Raw genomic sequence first — 18,152 nt, 5'->3', positions numbered from 1 at the left:
AAATTCAGAAAAGTGCAAATTCTACATCTTTTGATCTGGGTGGTACAAGTTAGGTTGGGATCACTTAAAAACAAGGGCCAAAGGAAATTCTCCATTCTCACTCTGAAAAGCAGTGGCAGGAATATTGCTAGAAGAATCTAATTGGCTCAGTTTTTAGCACTCATTTTCCTGGAGGAGAAAAAAAAGTCTCAGTGTCTCCCCACACCCCTTTCTCCTGCTGCAAAACCCTGGTTTAAGAGATCTTAATAGGCCTTTCTGATGATATATATTTTCTTCCAAATGGTGCAGCACAATTCAATTAACTCAACACCAGGCACGCCTGATGATAAGTGACATTATTGATGTCACCATCTGGCTTGGATAATGCACATATAAAATATGTACACTAAAACAACCCTTCTTCCAAATGCTATATTGGCCAGGAAAAAATAAATAAATGTTGCTCTGCTCCATAGCCTAATCTCAGAGCATCTAAATAGGTTTCGCATTATGCAAGAGACAGTTGTTCCCATGCTGCTTTCTAGAAAAGTCTGCTCATTAGGCACATTCGACTTATGTCTCTACTCAAAAGCACCCCATGGAAGGAAGACCAGGAGCTGGCTGGGGTAGGGGGGAGCTATGGCTCTATTTTGACAGAGCACAAACATGGTAAACTTTCAGTATGGGCAAGCCTTTCTAATTATCCAGTCTTCACAGAAGTCGAGCAGGTCAACAGAGAGTGACCTTCCTCCACCCACCCTCTTGGAAGCCTGAAGGCATTCGCGAAAACTCTCCCAATCACTGGCGCGCGGGGGGGGGGGGAACGGGACAGCCATGCTATAATATGGCACTCCCCCCCCCTTAGGCAGCATTGCCCCAAGATTAAGAATGCATTGCCACCTTAGACTCTAAAGGTTTAGACTAGGCATGTGCTTAGTTATTAATTTTAGGTGTCTTCATCTATTTCCAGTATATTTACAGATTCTCCTTTGTTACTGATAATGCACCATTCCAAGAGCCTCAGAGAATGGGGAAACCTTTTGCTAGGCCATTATGGATGGCTGAATCCGTCCAATTTTTTTTTTGTTTCCTATATCTCCAAGACTTAAAATCAGTTCCCCACATTTCCAGTTTGCAGTATTTGTTTCCAAAAAAGTTCTCATGAAAATTCGTCGGTGCTTTTGTTTTAATTTCTGCTCCGAAACCCATTCTTCTTTGCAAATTTTCCTACCATATACATTTCTGCAAAAGTTTTTCCCCAATATATATGCATTGCTTTATTCTCTCTTTCATTCTCTCTATCTAGTATCTACTTTTTGGTACACATCACCTGGCTCGAGAACTGCATTGCAAAATTCAGATGAGTGCAAATGTCAAAGGGTGGCTGGGTTTGGGTTCATGTATTGTTTTGGAAATTGTGATGACAACCACCTTTAAATGCAAACTGGATTTCCTCACCATCCCTAGTCATGATGCTCAGCCCAGAGGTGTTCAGAGGTGTCAAGCAGTGGGGGGATGTTAGCACCACCTGGCTCAGCTAGACCTGCTGGGGATGGATGAATCAGTCAGTATATGACAGGCACCCCCAAACTTTGGCCCTCCATATGTTTTGGACTACAATTCCCATCTTCCCCGACAACTGGTCCTGTTAGCTAGGGATCATGGGAGTTGTAGGCCAAAACATCTGGAGGGCCGCAGTTTGGGGATGCCTAGTATGTGTGCTATTCTGGTATGTGTTCACCTGTCTCAGTTTTATCCTGTTTCCACAATGATCTGAATTTATTATTATTATTATTATTTCTGGAATTTATATACTGTCCTATACCCAGAGGTCTCAGGGCGGTTCACAGAACAAAATCAAAATATAAAACCACAAAATACATAATCAAAATAAAAGCAACAACCCAATAACACGCCCCCCCATTAAACAATGATGACAACTAAACGTTTCACATTTAAATCTGCATTTCTTTTTCTCTCAAGGTACATATTTCTAAAGGTGTTTTAAATTTTTTTTTTTATTTTTTATCCGAGAACTGCCTTAGAACATTTGGAAAGGGGGGAGGGCAGATGCATAACTATAAAGCTACAATTCTAACTCCACTTACCAGGAAGTAAGCCCCATTGAATCCAATGCGGTTTACTTCTGAGTAGACACGGATGGGATTACACTACAAGTTTTGATTTTTTTGCATTCATTGGGGGTGCCAATAGTGCCAGAATTTGTGTCAGAGTTCCCAAAGATAAACCTTCTCAAGCACTGCTTTGGGTCAAGCCCATGGATAAGTCTGCATTTTACCTCCAATGAAATGTGTCCTGTGTGCGTTCCCCCATAGAAAACATTACCGGAACATATTATGAAATGTCGTGTTTTGTTTAAATGCCCTGTTGTAGCCAACTAAGCTCTACGCTAAGCAGACCCATTGAAATTCAGCAACCCAACTTATCCATGGGCACTGAATCCAATGGGTCTACTCTGAGTGGGACTAATATTGGCTAAAACTCTGTTAGAAAACATTGTCCCTATCAAAGATACGTTTGCTCCCATTTTTGCAAGACAGTGATCCAAGCTTCTTTTCATTCAGCCCAAGGGGCAAGGATCTGATCAACTTTGGCAGCAACTCTCAGAGTGTAGGCCCCCCCCCCAAAAAAATCCTTTCACTGCCATGCCAATATAGAGACCGTTACGTCACCTACCAGTCTTTGCCCTGCTGCCTAAGTTAGAAATGCAGTTTTGGAATCCCAGGAGGGCCAGCGATCCAAAATTTGTGGTGTTTTGTCTGCCGCTGGGGCTGGTGATTTAAGGTTTGTCAGAGAATGTCAGAAAGGCCAGGAGGCCGAGGGCTTCCTGATGATGGAGGATTTTCTTTCACATGACCTTCCTGAAGTTGATTTCGGGCCCCAGACAGCGCGGCCTTCAGCTTTGACAGGGGCCGGCTGGCAACAGACTCCTGAAAGCTCTCTGGGGGCTTTCTAGCATTCTTAAATGAAGAGGGTTGGGGGTGGGGGCTGTGTGCCTCTTAGGCATCCAGATTATTATTTCACAAGCAATCATCTGGGCAAGTGGGATAAGAGAGAGATGTGTCCATGTGAATGCCAACCATTTTGCTGTTCATTTCGTTTTGTGACTGGCACGGGGAAAGGAATTTGTTTAGTTTGCATTTAATGAATCTGCATGTCCCAAACTCATATGCAAACTGAAACACAGCTCTCTTTTGCAACTCACACCTTACAATGCATTTCTCAAACTAGGCAAAAAAAACCCTTCTTTTTTCTCTCTCCTCCTCCTCCTTTCTATTTGGGGAAATTTGCTTGGACAGATGGATATGCTAGGCAAAACTGTATACAGATGCATGCATGTTAGGAGAAATGTGCATTAAAACACATTTATGAATGAATTTTTGTATGGGCCATTCCAGTTACGGTATGGGAGCATTCATTTGCGTTTCAGCAGGCAAATGCTTAGTTCAACCACCATTCTTAAACACACCATTTTTGAGTCATCGTTTTCTTTCAGTAAAGTGAGCCAAGCAATTTGGGCACACGTGTGCATCAAAGGAGAGAGGAAGAAAGTATATAGAAATAGAGTGCTTGAGTTCCTTGTGGCAGAGGGAGCAAACACCAAGTGGGCCTTGCCCAACATGAACGAAAAAGCCAAGCATATAGACATTTCTTTTTAAATCCTAGTACTTAGTCTCCAATATATTGTGGGATTTTTCTGCCCTCCCCCTCTGAAGGGGACTCAAGAGAGTGATGACAAGCCGGAGGGCCTTTTCAGTTGTGGCTCCCTATTTATGGAATGCTCTCCCCAGTGAGGTCCACCTAGTGCCATCACTGACTCCTTTTCAATGACACTATAAATGCATATGCATGCAATTCTTCCGAGCATACACATTTTTTGCAAGCTTAAAGCACACTTTCCCCTAAAATGCATTTCTCGCAGACATTTGTTTTGGTTGGAGAACTTCACCACAAAATTCAGAGAAGTGTGCATTTCAAAAGATAGCACTGTTTTGATTTGCATATTGTTTCTAGAAGTGCAGATTAGGGAAGGCTGCATTGAAATGCAAACAGGTCTGAATTTATTTCCCTTCTCTAGCTATTTGTGCTCATATTTGTTCTTCTTTGAGTCCTTAATGGAACCCTCAAAAGGCAACATATAACACAGAGTACCAGCGAACAACACAAAATGCATCGGTGTGTTCAGGAACAAGGGTGGAAGGTTCAACTTCGGTCAACTTGGGTAGCCAAGGTCCATGAACTTTCCTTGACCAGCTTCCGTGCTCCCATTTGGAATGACAAGGCCAAATATCCAGTAATTAAGAATCAATAGCTTCTTAGTGCATGTGCCAATTAATCAGGCTGTGGTAAGGAGATTAACACTTCTCCACAAGAGTTTTCTCCCATCTTTATCTCCGAGAAGCTCCACTGAATCGAGCAGAAGCAGTTGGTGGCTTGAGTCCTTGGTAACGGCTTGGGTTTTCAATATTGTCAATACCATAATGATGTAGGTGATTAACCGTCCATTGGCACAGCCCTTTCCCCTCTCGGTTAATGCAAATAAATGGATGAGGGCAGAGCACCCCTTATATCATCAGCATAGCAACCTTTTTGTAAAATCAAGTTGATCTTGCCTGCTACCTCTTTCCCAAAGCCCTTGGACACTCTTGTTGACCCCTCCTTTAAATTGCCTGGGTTGGCAGAGAGATGTGAAGCTAAATCAATTCTTCATTAGCTTAGAACCCAGTTTATATCTGCAGATTTATGTAAGCCTTGGGATGCCAAGGGAATGAAGGATGGGTGTCAACACCTTGCGAGTGAGATAACCGAAATGAACAAGCTAAAGGAACACAAATACACCTTACTTTCTTGTGGCATACAGGAGGGGTGAGCAGACCTCAGGCTTGCGGTATCGAATGTGTCGCATTTTGTCGCTAGAACCAACTGGTGCATGGGGAATTTGTGGTGACCAAACCAGATTCAAAATGGTGACTTTGGGGTGGAGCCAGTTAACTTACTGTGCTCCATGAGTCATAGAGGGATAGCCTCTCTATACAAGCAAGCATCTACCAATGTGTTATTAGGAACCAGGGATTCTAGCACTGCTTTCAATACCATATCTGAGTTGGCAATCCATTCATATGAAAAAGCACCCTATGTTCCCCTACCTATTGTCTAGCAATGAGAGAGAGGGGAGGAGAGAATAGACTCTTGTTAAGAGCCAGAAAGCCTTGCAGATCTACTGCAAATCACCCAGAGATCTACCAACAGATTCCTTTATAGCAGGTACCCCCAAACTGTGGCCCTCCAGATGTTTTGACCTACAACTCCCATGATCCCTAGCTAACAGGACCAATGGTTGGGGAAGATGAGAATTATAGTCCCAAACATCTGGAGGGCCAAAGTTTGGGGATGCCTGCTTTATAGCAACACCCCCTGCTGGAGGTGTGGGTGTCATAGCTGCCCAAGAGAACTGGAACTGTACAAAAGATACATTATTGACATGAACTACTTCACCTACAATTTCTTCTCAGGGGCAGGAGCTACCCCCCTTCCTGTTAAGACATGCACTGCTCAGCTCAGCTTTCAAACTATGCTCACAGAATATTTGACCAGTAATTTCTTTTAACAGGCCATCAACTAGCCATCTTGGTGTCTGTGGATCAGACCAGAGCTATGACATGGGACATTATATTATGTTTTGCCCTTGATATAACTCCTCTAGGGATGGAATCCTCTATTCATTTCAGAATCTTCTAAAAGGTCAATCAGATTAGATGGGAATTAGATGGTTCCTGGCCAATGTAGTCAAGCTTTTTTATCTGTCAGGTAGCTTTCAAGCAGTGATAAAATTACAGACTAATTTTTTGCCCCCAAACAGCATCAGCTGCCATGATCGAGTAAAAAAAAAGTACAGATGTCAAACAGATGTCAGCATGGTTGGATATTCTTGGTGGCAACCTTCTGGCTGCCATATCCCATCCACAACAGGCACTGTGTCATTCTGGGACCTGAAGTGTGTGTTTGGAAATGCTAGTACCCACATGGAGTGGTTGCTAATGATGTAGGAAGACACAGTTTTCTGTTTCGCTGCACGGAACACTGTTTCTTTTCTGCTGCAGCTTGGCTTCCACCAAAAACTACCTTATTCGTCTTGCAGTTTGTTGTGGTGAAACTATGCAACTTATGTAATTTACATAACAAGCTATGCAGATTACATTGAAACGAATGAAGTAGAATAATGTAATGACAATGGGGGGCACTGCAAAAGGGGAGAACATGGTCAATTGTTTATCCTTTGTTGATTGAAAGCAACATCATCATATACCTATCAGTGGATAGATGGTGGACTCTCCTCCAATGGAAGTTTTTTAATAGAGGTTGGGTGGCCATCGATCAGGGATGATTTAACTTGTGATTCCTGGAATGCAGGGGGTTGGACTAGATGACCATGTGGGCCCCTTTCAACTCTATGATTTCCATTCCGGACATCCCTAGTGGCTACCATGTAGTTCTTTTTCTGAATTCCCCAAATATGGGGCATGTGAAGGAGGAGAGTTTAAAACAAAAAGCTCAAGTGTATTTGGGGGGGGCGGGATTTGCCCTTTACCTCCCCTCCCATACCCCCACCAGAATTATGAAAACGGACTCTTTATTTCCCTTTTTGGAAATAGGGTTACAAAAATTGTGGTGGGTTTTTTTTGGGGGGGGGAGGGAGGAGAGATTTTGGTTCAATCCCACCTTCAGCCCCAGTGTAGGACATTTGCTCGGGAATTGCCAGACATGTAAAGATCAAGATGGCAATTGTCGTTTGTCCGTTAAACTTTGTTCTGCAAGGCGTCCAGCGGCTGTTTTGCTCCTGCCTCTGCGTTCCGTGCTTCATTTCAGGAAAATCAAGGATGCAAACTTCTTAGAGGTACTTAGTTTCCATGGTAACCTAAGCTGACCTCAACATTATTGTTCTCAAGAGGGGAACTGACTTTACTATATGTTCATTCACTGAATTAATGGACTCCTCGTTCTTTTACTAACGGTGGCCTAACAATGAAAAAAAGAGGGAGAGAGAAATGCTGTTAAAAAAATAAAAAATAAAGACACGCACTCTCTCTCTCCCTCAGACAACTGTCCAGTCTTTTGTTGAAGGGCTTATTGCAATGAAGTGAGTCTATTTAAAGGGTGGGGAGAGAGAGATTATAAAAATCAACTCAAAGCTGCCTCTGTTGTGGCAGCTAAACACACTTTTATTTCATAGAGTCAGAAACTATAAAACAAGAAAATTGAAGTGCTGAACGAACCTGAAATACCACAGCAGAGTGTGTTGAAAGTGGATTTGAGATATAACCGATAGATATTGTTATACAGAAGGCTGTGATTCTTAGCCACTATTGTTCAATTTGTTTCTCAAACCACAACTGGACCCTCACTCATTCCTCTGTTTTTAAAGTGTTTTTTTTTTTAAAAAAAAAAAAAACAAGACCGACGTAAGAAATGTAAATAGACTTGGGAGTGAGATAACATAACTGTGGGCCACCATTAGGGAAGAGGAAAACCCCGTACTGCCCACATTTTAAAGTGAAACCACCTGATATTTAGCTCCCGGACTAGAATGCAGTTATCAGGTGGAATGTGTACTTCTCGGCTGTTTCAATACAAAAGGCAATGTGTATGCTATGGGGGGAAATGTATCACAATGCATCTTTTTTGGGGGGGGGAGGATGTAAATAAGAGATGATGGATGATAGATACCCTGTTTCTCATATTTTAAGGCATCCCCATAAAATAAGCCATAGCAGGATTTTTAAGCATTCAAAGAATATAAGCCATACCCCGAAAATAAGACATAGTGATAGGAGCAGCAGCAATGCCGGCCGCGGCAGGAGGAGGAGGAAAAAAATAAGACATCCCTTGAAAATAAGCCATAGTGTGTTTTTTTGAGGAAAAAATAAATATAAGACGTGTCTTATAATATGAGAAACACGGTAGATAGAGAGAGAGATAGATAGATTACATACAAAATGCTTAATAAAAGGAAAAGACATGAAAAACAAATACATTTCAGGGCATTTTTTATTTTTTAAAAAATGTGATGGAACAGTGCATGTGAAAATGACACCGAGCAGCAATAGGGTGATTCAGCCATCCTTGGCGATGGTCAGGCCTGCATAACACATAGCACTTCAACATTTCACAGTTATGCTTTTGGGGAACGGCCAGAGTTCAGTGTCAAAGCAGCTGCTTTGCATGCAGGAGTTCAATTCCCAACATCTCCACTTAGGGCTGAGAGGAGAACCAAAAGGTTCTGGTTTACTCCATAGCTTCAGCCTTGTATCCAAACAGAAATCAACTCTCTCTCTCTCTCTCTCTCTCTCTCTCTCTCTCTCTCTCTCTCTCTCTCTCTCTCTCTCTCTCTCTCTGCTTTTCCAGTTTGCAGCTTTACCTCCAGGTCACACATCACAGCAAACCCTGCCCTCAAAACTCAGGCTTTGTCCTTCTAACTCTCTCAGAGCTGGAGGAAGTGCCCCACTCATTTGTCGTCTGGCCCAAAGCCCCCCCCCTTTTTGCTTTCTTAAAAGGGCCTGCCACCTTTCCCTTTGTTCTCTTTTAACACTTGCTGGCTCCAGGGCTTAAGTGTCTGGCACCCAGTTTAACACCCTATACCTAGATTAAATTATAACACTTACTGGATCCAGCAGTTTAGAGGAGTCTTGCACCCCACAAACTCATAACGTTATTTTAATCCTCCATAGGGACAGATTCTGCTATTTATTCAATAATTTTTTAACATGCCAGTTAAGTGGTTTCTAAGTCAGAGGGTTTGCTGGCCAATGCAAGACAGGCTTGTTACCTATAGGTAAGGATAGAAGAAGGCGTCAGTTTCTGTTTTGCCACCTTCATCGTCCGCAGCACTGTTTCAGTTCCACTGCAGTTCATCTCCCACCAAAATCTACATTGCTTGTCTCACTGTGCTGTGACGAAATCACACAATTTGTGTAATTTATGTAATTATGCAAATTACATTGCCGTTACATTATTCCACCCTATTCTTTTCAAAGCAAAAGAAATGCAGTGTAACTATGTATTGTCTGTGGAATGAAAACAACAACAACAGTGAATGTGAATCATATTTGCTAAATAGATTTCCATTCTGGATGTGGGATGCGGAAATAGACATGTGCAATTTCCGCTCCCGTTCATTCAGATTTCTGCAACATCTCTACTTATAGAATAGCTTTATAAGCACCAGCAGCGAGAAAATGGAGGCTCTTTTTTTAAAAAAAAAAAGGAAAGAAAAATCTAATTCATTTGAGGAACATTTCAGATTTTGACAACTTCTGAAAACGGATATGTTTAAACTTACCCTTTGACTGTCTTGTTTTGTGTGTGATTTATATGGTAATAGCCATTGGCTGGAAACACATAAAATCTGCCCGACTGATATTTTTAATAACACACCCTTCCCCAAATGAATATGTTCACAAGCACCATAGCTTTGAATGCATACTTTAAAAACACACACACACACACACACACACACACACACACCAAAAAAACCAGGAGAAGAATTGGGAACATTTGATGCCAATAAGTGCAAGGAGTTTTTCAGAGGATACAAAATAAACATCATGATTTGCTTCGCACTGCCTTGGAACTGCAGGGAATCTGTGAACTTTGAGCAACTCAAGTTAAAATCTCCAGACCAAATGTACGTGTGTGTGTGTGTGTGTGTGTGTGTGTGTGTGTTTAGCACTGCTATTATAAACGTGGCAAAGGCCTTCGGCAAATTGGCCCGAGTCATAATTGCTCCACAAAAGACAGTTAACAGTTCCCCTGCTCTTCTCTAACTACCTTCCTGACTGCCCATTGAAGCCTAATTTCCCACTCCTTGAGGTCATCATTCATCAGCCCCTCAGATCCCAATGGGGAAGGCCCAGCAGACCTTTTCTCTCTCCCTTATAACCGGGGGCCTTTCTTTTTTTGATGGCCCTGTCCTCTATAAAATGTCTCCACTCTCTCCCAGTGGGGTGAGCTATGTTTATAATATCCAAATAATGATTTCACAAATTATCATAATTATCAATCAATCATCTTCTTTTGAACAATGCCTTCCGCAAGTATCAGATGGCTTGGGTGACCTGTAGAGAGGGAGTGTGTGTGTGTGTGTGTGTGTGTGTGTGTGTGTGTGGTTGCACAACATAAACAGAGAGAGATTTATTGGTTCCATGGCTGCTAATGCTTCTCAGCAATGACATTTAGTGAATTTGGGGGATAAATCTGCTCTGATAACTGCCAGGCTTAGATATGGGATGCAGTTTCTCAGAGCTAAAGGATTCGGCTCATCAGAAGAATAAAAGTAACAAAAAAAAGTTCCAAATTTCTAGAAAGATGTGCCCCCTTTTATTTATTTGCAATGCAGTCTCAACAGTCTCCAGCGCTCTTCAGGAAAACAAGATCAGCATATATCAAAAGGGGCTTTCCCTGCCAACGTGTTCATTGCATTTTACATAGCCTTAATCACATTTATTACTTTTTAAAAAAGTATTCATAATGCAAACTCGAGCAGAAAGGAAAGGCCTATCATCTTATAGATTGAATCTCTCTATTATTATTTTTAAAGACAATGTTATCTCTCGGTCTCCCCACAGAGTTCCTCCTTGTTAATGGATAAATCTGGACTCGCCAGAAAGTCACAGAATAAATTCAGGGCCTCCCCCCACCCCACAACCTTCTTGGGCAAATGTCTATCCTATTTGATTTTGATAAGACGGCTATTGAGCTTTAATAATGTTGCCTATCCATTTCAGCTGGCCCTTAACATGTCTCTTTATTTGTCCCTAAAGCCTCTTCAAGCAATGCCTTTTTATTACAAGTCTCTCCGCATGGTCTCTGGGGAGACGGGGTTGACAAAGAGTGATAGATAGATAACTCTATAGATTATCTCCCACAGCTGTTTTCCCTCCAGTAGCCCCCTTAGGCGATTCCCTCTAAGTAAACAGAGACTAAAGGGGGGGGGCATGCTGGAGAAAGATGTCTTCTAAGGTTCTTTAGTCATCATGCTTGGGAAAAATAAAATTAAACAGCCCACACTAGACTGGCCTGTATGGATGCTTCTTTCTTCCCTCTTCTCTGCAATTTTCAAGCATTTTTCCCCCCCAGGGGAAAGAGGTCTTGCCTTGGAAATGGCTTATCATGCACTAGAAAAGTAGGGGGTGTGGTGCCCTTTCTGACATTAGAAACAGAGAGGATACAAAGCTGCCTTTTAGGTTTATTTCCTCCTTCCCCATTTTGATCTACACCAGGGTTTCCCAAACGTAGGTCTCCAGCCATTGTTGGACTACAACTCCCATCATCCCTAGCTAGCAGGGATGATGGGAATTGTAGTCTTAAAGAACACCTGGAGATCCAGATTTATGCCATTCACCGGAGGGACATTACTACCTGGACCCTCTGCTCTTCCCAGCATTGCTCTGTAAGGAGCACACCTTGATAAAAATCCATACACAATGGGTGAAATATAATAGTAACCTTACTCGGAACAGACCCACTGAAGCCGGTGAAGAGGATTTAAGGGTGCAAGAAGAGCTGTGCTGGATCAGGCATCTTGTTATCACAGTGGCCAACCTACGGGAAGTCCATATGCAAGACCTGAGTGCAATACCACCCCTCCCCACCTGCAATTTCCAGAGGCTGGTATTCAGAGGCAAACTGTGTCCTACAGTGGAGGTAGTAAAAATAGCCATCATGGCTAGCAGACATTTCACTAATGTCTACTTCATCTCTATAATCTAAGCGCCACTTTGTGGCATCCCTTGCAGAAATCAAACATGACGGATTCTGCTCACGCCTTTAGGGCAGAGAAAGACACCGGTACAGGGTGATTTTTCATTCTTTACTCCTCTCCACTGTCTGCCGGTAGTTCCTTCTGTTTAGCACCAAGTTCCTTCACAAGCCATTAAGCTTAGACTTGAACTCTTTACCCTACTGCTTTGACCTCTGTTGGCCTGGCTTCAAAATACGACTGCCCTTCAGCAAATTTATCACCTCATAAACGGCCAGTAGTGCTTCTTTACATTGTGTTTAGGCTAGAGCCTATGTCAAATATTATAATTGTCATAGTTTATGTTTGCAGTTGGTGGTGTGTGTGTGTGTGTGTGTGTGTGTGTGTGTGTGTGTTAATTAAGGCAGGAATAGCAGAAGCAACCTAACTGTGGATAGTTAATGTCCAATTGGCCTTCTTTCATCCCTACCACCTCACTGTTCAGTTCAATTAAATTCTGCATCCTTCTGCACACCTGCCCAGAAGAAGGCAACCAAACTTATCAAGGGCATGAAACGGCATCCCTAAACAAAGAAAGGTTGGAGCGTTTGGGACTTTTGAGTTGAGAGAAAAGGTGTGCAAGAGATGGCATGATAGAAGGGTACAATATTATGGATGTCATACAAGAAGCAGGTAGGGAAACATTTCCCTCCCTCTTTCAAAACACTAGAACACACTAGCATGAAGCTGAATGATGGAAGATACCAGACAGATGAAATAAAGTACTTCTTCATGTGGCACATAATTAAACTATGGAAACAGCTCTCACAGGAGTGAGTGATGGCCACCAACTTTGAAAGAGGACTGGACCAATTCATGGAGAGGGATATCAATGGCTACTAACTCTGACTTCTGTGTTCTGCTTCTATGATCAGAGGCAGGAATGCTTCTTAATTCCAGTTGGACTAGGTGGGCGATTGGCCTGATCCAAACAATGTCACTCACCCAGTGTGTGCCATGTGTGTATGTGTGTGTGTGAATTTGCTGTACTCGTACTCCTATACTTTTATTTCGCTAATTGGTTTTTGCAGATCCTCTAAGTTGTTATATTTTAACAGACATAACCTGTTTCACCACATTCATGTTGCTCGAGTCTTTTTTATGGATGTCATGGCAAAGTCTGCATGAATATTTGCATGCATTTCTGTGAAAATTTCTCCTTAAAGAAACACACATTACAGTATGTCTGCTGCTGTTGTTGGAGAAGAGCACTGCAACATCGGGAACACTACAAATCTTGTTGGATAGCTCTGTTTGTTTGTTTATTTATAGCAAAAAATACCTTGTACGTGGCGATTACATTTTTAAAAAATCAAAGCGGTTTACAACAATTGTACACACACAATAAAAGCCACACAGTTAAAGATCACTGACTAGTTTATCTTAACTGCCTGCATAATCCTGATGACAAAGAAAAGTTGTCAGCAAATGTTTAAAGGCCAATGTAGAAGACTCATGCTGAATCTCTAGTGGAAGATGCCTCGACCAATGACAGGAAAAGGGGCCTTCTTGATAGTTCCACCTCCCTCAGAAGTTTGGAGGGGTTGCCTGGAGGAGGGCCTTCTCTGTGGTAGCCCCCTAAGTCATGGAATCCCCTCCCCACAGAGGTACATCTGGAAACTTCACCATATAAAGTTTGTTTAATAAATAAATTAAATTACATTAATTAAAATAAAAAAGAAATGCATATTTACCATGACCTTTGACACCTAAGATGTGTGCTTTGACAGCCCCACTATTCTTATGAATGCCATCTGGTGATTTGTAAATTCAATATGATGATTTGTTTATTATTCTATATGATTTGTGCTGTATTCGTAATGCTCTATTATGCTCTATTATGCTATTCTTATTTATTGTTTGTAAGCTGCTTTGGGGTTCATTTGAATGAAAAGCAGCATAGAAATGGAGTAAATCAAACCAATCAATCAATAATTTTTAAATTTTTAATTGTTATAACCTGCCCTCAGACCTGCTGATCAAGGGCAGGTCATAAATTTAACAGCAGCAGCAGCTCAGTTTCATGTCAAATGAACCACCACTTTGAGAAATGCAAATTAGGTAGGTTCTCATTTTTTTAAAAAAAATGTAAGACATTTGAGGAGGATGTTTTTTAAAAATTAAAAAAATTAAAAATTGTATGTGTGGCTTTAGAGATGAGTTCACATTGACTGGGTACAAATGGAATGGGACTTATTGCTAACACATCATGAGAGAGCCCGGGAAAACTGCAAAGTGGCTTCTAAAACAAGGAGGATGGGATTCCATTTTTCTGAGTGATAAATGAGGTTATGATAATAAGGACTGTCCCCACATGGCTTGGGATAATAAGATCCCTCCAAGGTCCAGACAAATGGCCCATGAGTTATGAGATGAACAAGGTAAAAAGTTCAATACTACTGCAAGGTCACAGGATGGTCAACAGAGGGCATTTCATGTGGGACACCCCACCCCCCCTGCCCTCAACTTTAGCTTCTAAAGGAAAAGATTGTTTGCCTCATCTCACCCTGGAGAGAATTGGAATAGACTGTGTTGCATATAGATATGTCTATGTATCTCTTTTCAAACTGGCTCTGGAGCCAGCCAGATCTAGAGTTTCACAATGTTTGGCAGAAGCTGCCCGGGTGTTTCGTTTTAACTTTCAGAGCTCAGAAAGTGTCATTAACAAGACAGCCATACAAAGGGAGGGGGGGGAGTTGCTCTATTTTCAATCTGAAACAGCAATGGTTTCTTAAAAGGAAGTCTCTTGAGGTATGCTACTGAAAATACGGGCTTTCCTAAAAAAAGAAAATAAGCCAAAGTGAAGTACAGAAAGAACACCTTTAGGCAAACACATGTTGCCATTGCCTAGATCGGTGATGCAATGAAGCGCGCCCTCCAACTCACTTAACTTAGTTAGTTGTTCCACTAAAAATGCAAACTGGGTAGACTTTGGCTGGGATAAGTGCAACTATACGAGCTAAATCAATAAATAGGCAATGGTAAGCAGGGCTGCTGGGAGATCCCATATAACCCTGCTAGCACCATCAGATTAGAATATATTTTGCTTTAAAATATATTATTTGCCTCATCTTACTGCTTTGTCAAATGATACTGCTTTAAAAAGTCATGGCTTCCCCCAAAGAGTCCTGGGAGTTGTAGTCTGTTAAAGCAGGTTCTCCCAAAAAGGAGAGCATGGGTTGGGGAAGGGTTAACAAGACATCCCAGGGTGGGAGAGGCGGGTCAGTTTGGATGGCCACATGTGTGATTGATTGATTGGTGGGTGTGCTGTTGCTGGGAAAATTTGCTTGTAGCAAGTGATTGATTGACAGCCTTACCCTATATATGCTTAGAGGGCAGCTTTCAGTTCCACTTTCGCTGCTCGCAACGAATCTCCCGCCCGCCCCCCTCTAATTTTAGGTGTTTTTGCATTGACCTTGCTGCGCCTCTCATGGGGGCCGCCTGTTTTGGATCAGGGGCCTGGTAGGAATTTTGCCACTTGGCTGATTGGCTGGTGCCAGGTGGTTTTTTGCCTACTACGCTGCAATAAGTCACAACTTGTAAGGTTGGCGGTTAGTCATTGGTTCAAATTGGATGGTTGAGGGGTACGGATTTGGTTGGGCCTGCCCCTCATGGTTGCTGCTGCCTTTAGGGGTATTCCTTTAAAGGAATCCTGGGGCTATACATGTATCCCCGCCAGGGCCACGCATGAGCCTCGGGGAGCATCTGAGGGTGAGGTCAAGGGCGTGGCCCCTGCCCCAATCTCTCCTGGTAAGGGTGCTTACCTACTGGCTCCCCTCCTAGGCTAGTGGGAGTCAGATCTGTCCCAGGCGGGGGACAGGCGGCAAGAACCAATGCCTAAGCAACCACTCACATTCAGTTGTATTTAAATAAAGTTGTGGCCAAATTAATGCCAAAAAACCTTAAACTTAAAATATTGTGTGAGGTGTGAGTTATTGGGGGGATGTCTTGGTACCTCGGCACGCAAGTATTGTAGTGCTGTAAATGCATGGTGTGAATGTGGCTGTGGTGTGACCTCTAAAACTCAGGTCCAATTAAAAAACAAACAGTACTCAGGGCTAGAAAGACAGCAAGCGTCAGGATTCTCTGTCACCAAAACCTGCCAGGCGTGAGGCCTGACTCATCGGAATCTGCCAGTCCCCATCCGCAGATCACCCAAAGCCACAATATTCCCACCACTGGCTCAGTAGCATATTCCAGGTTCTGCCCATGAATCATCAACATCTGCAAAGCTCCACACATGACACAGCAGAATCTGCCAAGCCCTGCCCATGGCTTCACAATCTAGACCACCAGGAAGTGCCCTGGCCCCAACTCTCTCAATTTGAAAAGCAACCACATTGAAAATGCAGACTCACTGCCACAGGGACGTTTGTCAAGAGAGGTGTTCTGGGCTGGAGCTCTGCAACCAGATTTCCATCCTTCTGGCTCACTGCATTGACAGTGGCACCAGCAAAATAGCCTTTGGAAGGGGCTGCGCAGCTGCTTTTCAGTTGTTTGGGCCTTGGGAGGAGAAGGTTTTCACTGATACCAGGTCATGGATATTGCCCCATGCAGCCCCCTTCCAGCATGTATGGCTGACCACATGGTTTCTAAGAGTTCTGAGAGACGAAATTTTAGGCAACGCATTCGCCACCACAGAGTGGACTCGAAACCTATTTATAACAAACAATTTTATTTTCAGTGCCACAGACGATCTCTGAACTTTTGTCCAGCTTGACCCAGAACTGAAGCCTACATCCTACCTGCAAATCTGTCTTTCTGTCTACATGCTGAGCCCACAAACAACACACAAACGGACCCCCCCCCGCACAATAAAAAGGGCATTCCTGTTCCAATAGGCAAACAACACACTCAACAAATTTAGGTGGATATTCAAGAGACATATATCACACCCACTTCCTCGCCCCTGGAACAGGGAAACAGCCTAGGTCCCGTCATAACCAAATACAGAAGTTGCACAGCTTGGACAAGATCAAAATGCATTTTTTTTCTCTCCTACCTTTTTAATGCAGCCAGCTTGCAAAGCTGTCTCAGGATCCGTAAGCATTTGCTGAAAGCAAAACAAAAACAAAGGTCACTTGGCAGATCTGCGGAGCAGTGAGACAATGCAAATCATATTGAAATAATACGAGTAAAACTATGATTTTAGACTGGGAAACAAGCATACAGTGATTTGCATACGGTGATGGCACTAGGAATGGGTGAATCTGTCAGTTTGGGTATCTCATTTTTCCTAACTTAAGTTCTGTTTTCCATATTTCCACATCAATGTGTTTGCAATTTCATTTTGTGGAAAGTCCTCATGAAAATTCATTGGCGAATTTCTCTTAATATATATGCACTTTCTTTGTGTGAAATTTTGCTTGGTGTAAATGGTTTTTTGGCCATTTCTCCTAATATACAACACTGTTTTGTATATTATCTTCATTCATTTGCACGCTTTACCACAACATATATGTACATTTCTGCACATGTTGCTTGACTGGAGAACCTCATTACAAAATTCAGAGAAGTCATAGCTGCCAAGTTTTCCCTTTTCTCGCGAGGAAGCCTATTCAGCATAAGGGAAAATCCCTTAAAAAAGGGGATAACTTGGCAGCTATGAGAGAAGTGCCAAGTTCAAAGGATGGCTGTGTTTCAGTTCGCATACCGCTACGGAAACTGTGAATTAGGTTGGTTCACTTTTAAATGCAAACCGAATTAGATTCCTCCCCAGTCCCTAGATGGAACGCAAGGAGGGTAAAACCAGGCATTCAAACTGAATAGAGAATTCCAGGGATGTGGGAATCAATCTAATTCTCATTTGGCATATGTTGCCCTCCCACTGCAGTCCATTCTATTCAATTTCTACATCAATCTGCAATTCACACTAAAAATAAATAAATCACACTAAAACGTTGAATACACATTTAAACTATTATTTCCCCTCAAACCATGTATTTCTAAGTGTATTTGCTTTTTCTAAAACATGCATTTCTAGACATATTGCCTCTCAAAATGTACATTTTAAAAGGTATGTTACTTTTTTTTGAGCTGAGAACAGAGTCATAGGTTAGAACTCAATGCTGTGAATTGCTCTGTTAGAGCAAGCATTTCTGCTTGCCTGACTGAACTATCTCCCCTTTCCTCCTCTGGCACCTGCCTTGATCTAGGGCAGGCATAGGCAACTTCGGCCTGCAAGATGTTTTGGGACTACAACTCCCATGATCCACAGCTAACAGGACTAGTGGTCAGGGATGATGGGAATTGTAGTCCTAAAACATCTGGCGGGCCGAGGTTGCCTATGCCTGATCTAGGGGTTATCCCAACCCTCCAGAGCAGATTTAGGAGAGGCATGGGAACATACAGGGTGTGG

The 18,152-nt window shown here is 42.5% G+C and overlaps 1 protein-coding gene across 5 annotated transcripts in view; it reads right to left on the bottom strand.

The window, feature by feature from the left end:
• PRDM16 (PR/SET domain 16) overlaps positions 1–18,152 on the bottom strand; it is a 474,533-nt gene that overhangs the window by 210,263 nt on the left and 246,118 nt on the right. For all 5 annotated transcript variants that reach the window (XM_060276169.2, XM_060276168.2, XM_060276167.2 and 2 more), the window contains one exon: positions 16,797–16,847. In XM_060276169.2, coding sequence (XP_060132152.2) covers positions 16,797–16,847 — 51 coding nt within the window. The remainder of the gene's footprint in view (positions 1–16,796; positions 16,848–18,152) is intronic.

Source organism: Zootoca vivipara, chromosome 6, assembly GCF_965207765.1.
Source record: "Zootoca vivipara chromosome 6, rZooViv2.hap1.1, whole genome shotgun sequence".
NCBI lineage: Eukaryota > Metazoa > Chordata > Lepidosauria > Squamata > Lacertidae > Zootoca > Zootoca vivipara.
Note: the sequence above shows the minus strand (reverse complement) of the source record. Positions and strands in the feature narration are given on the sequence as shown.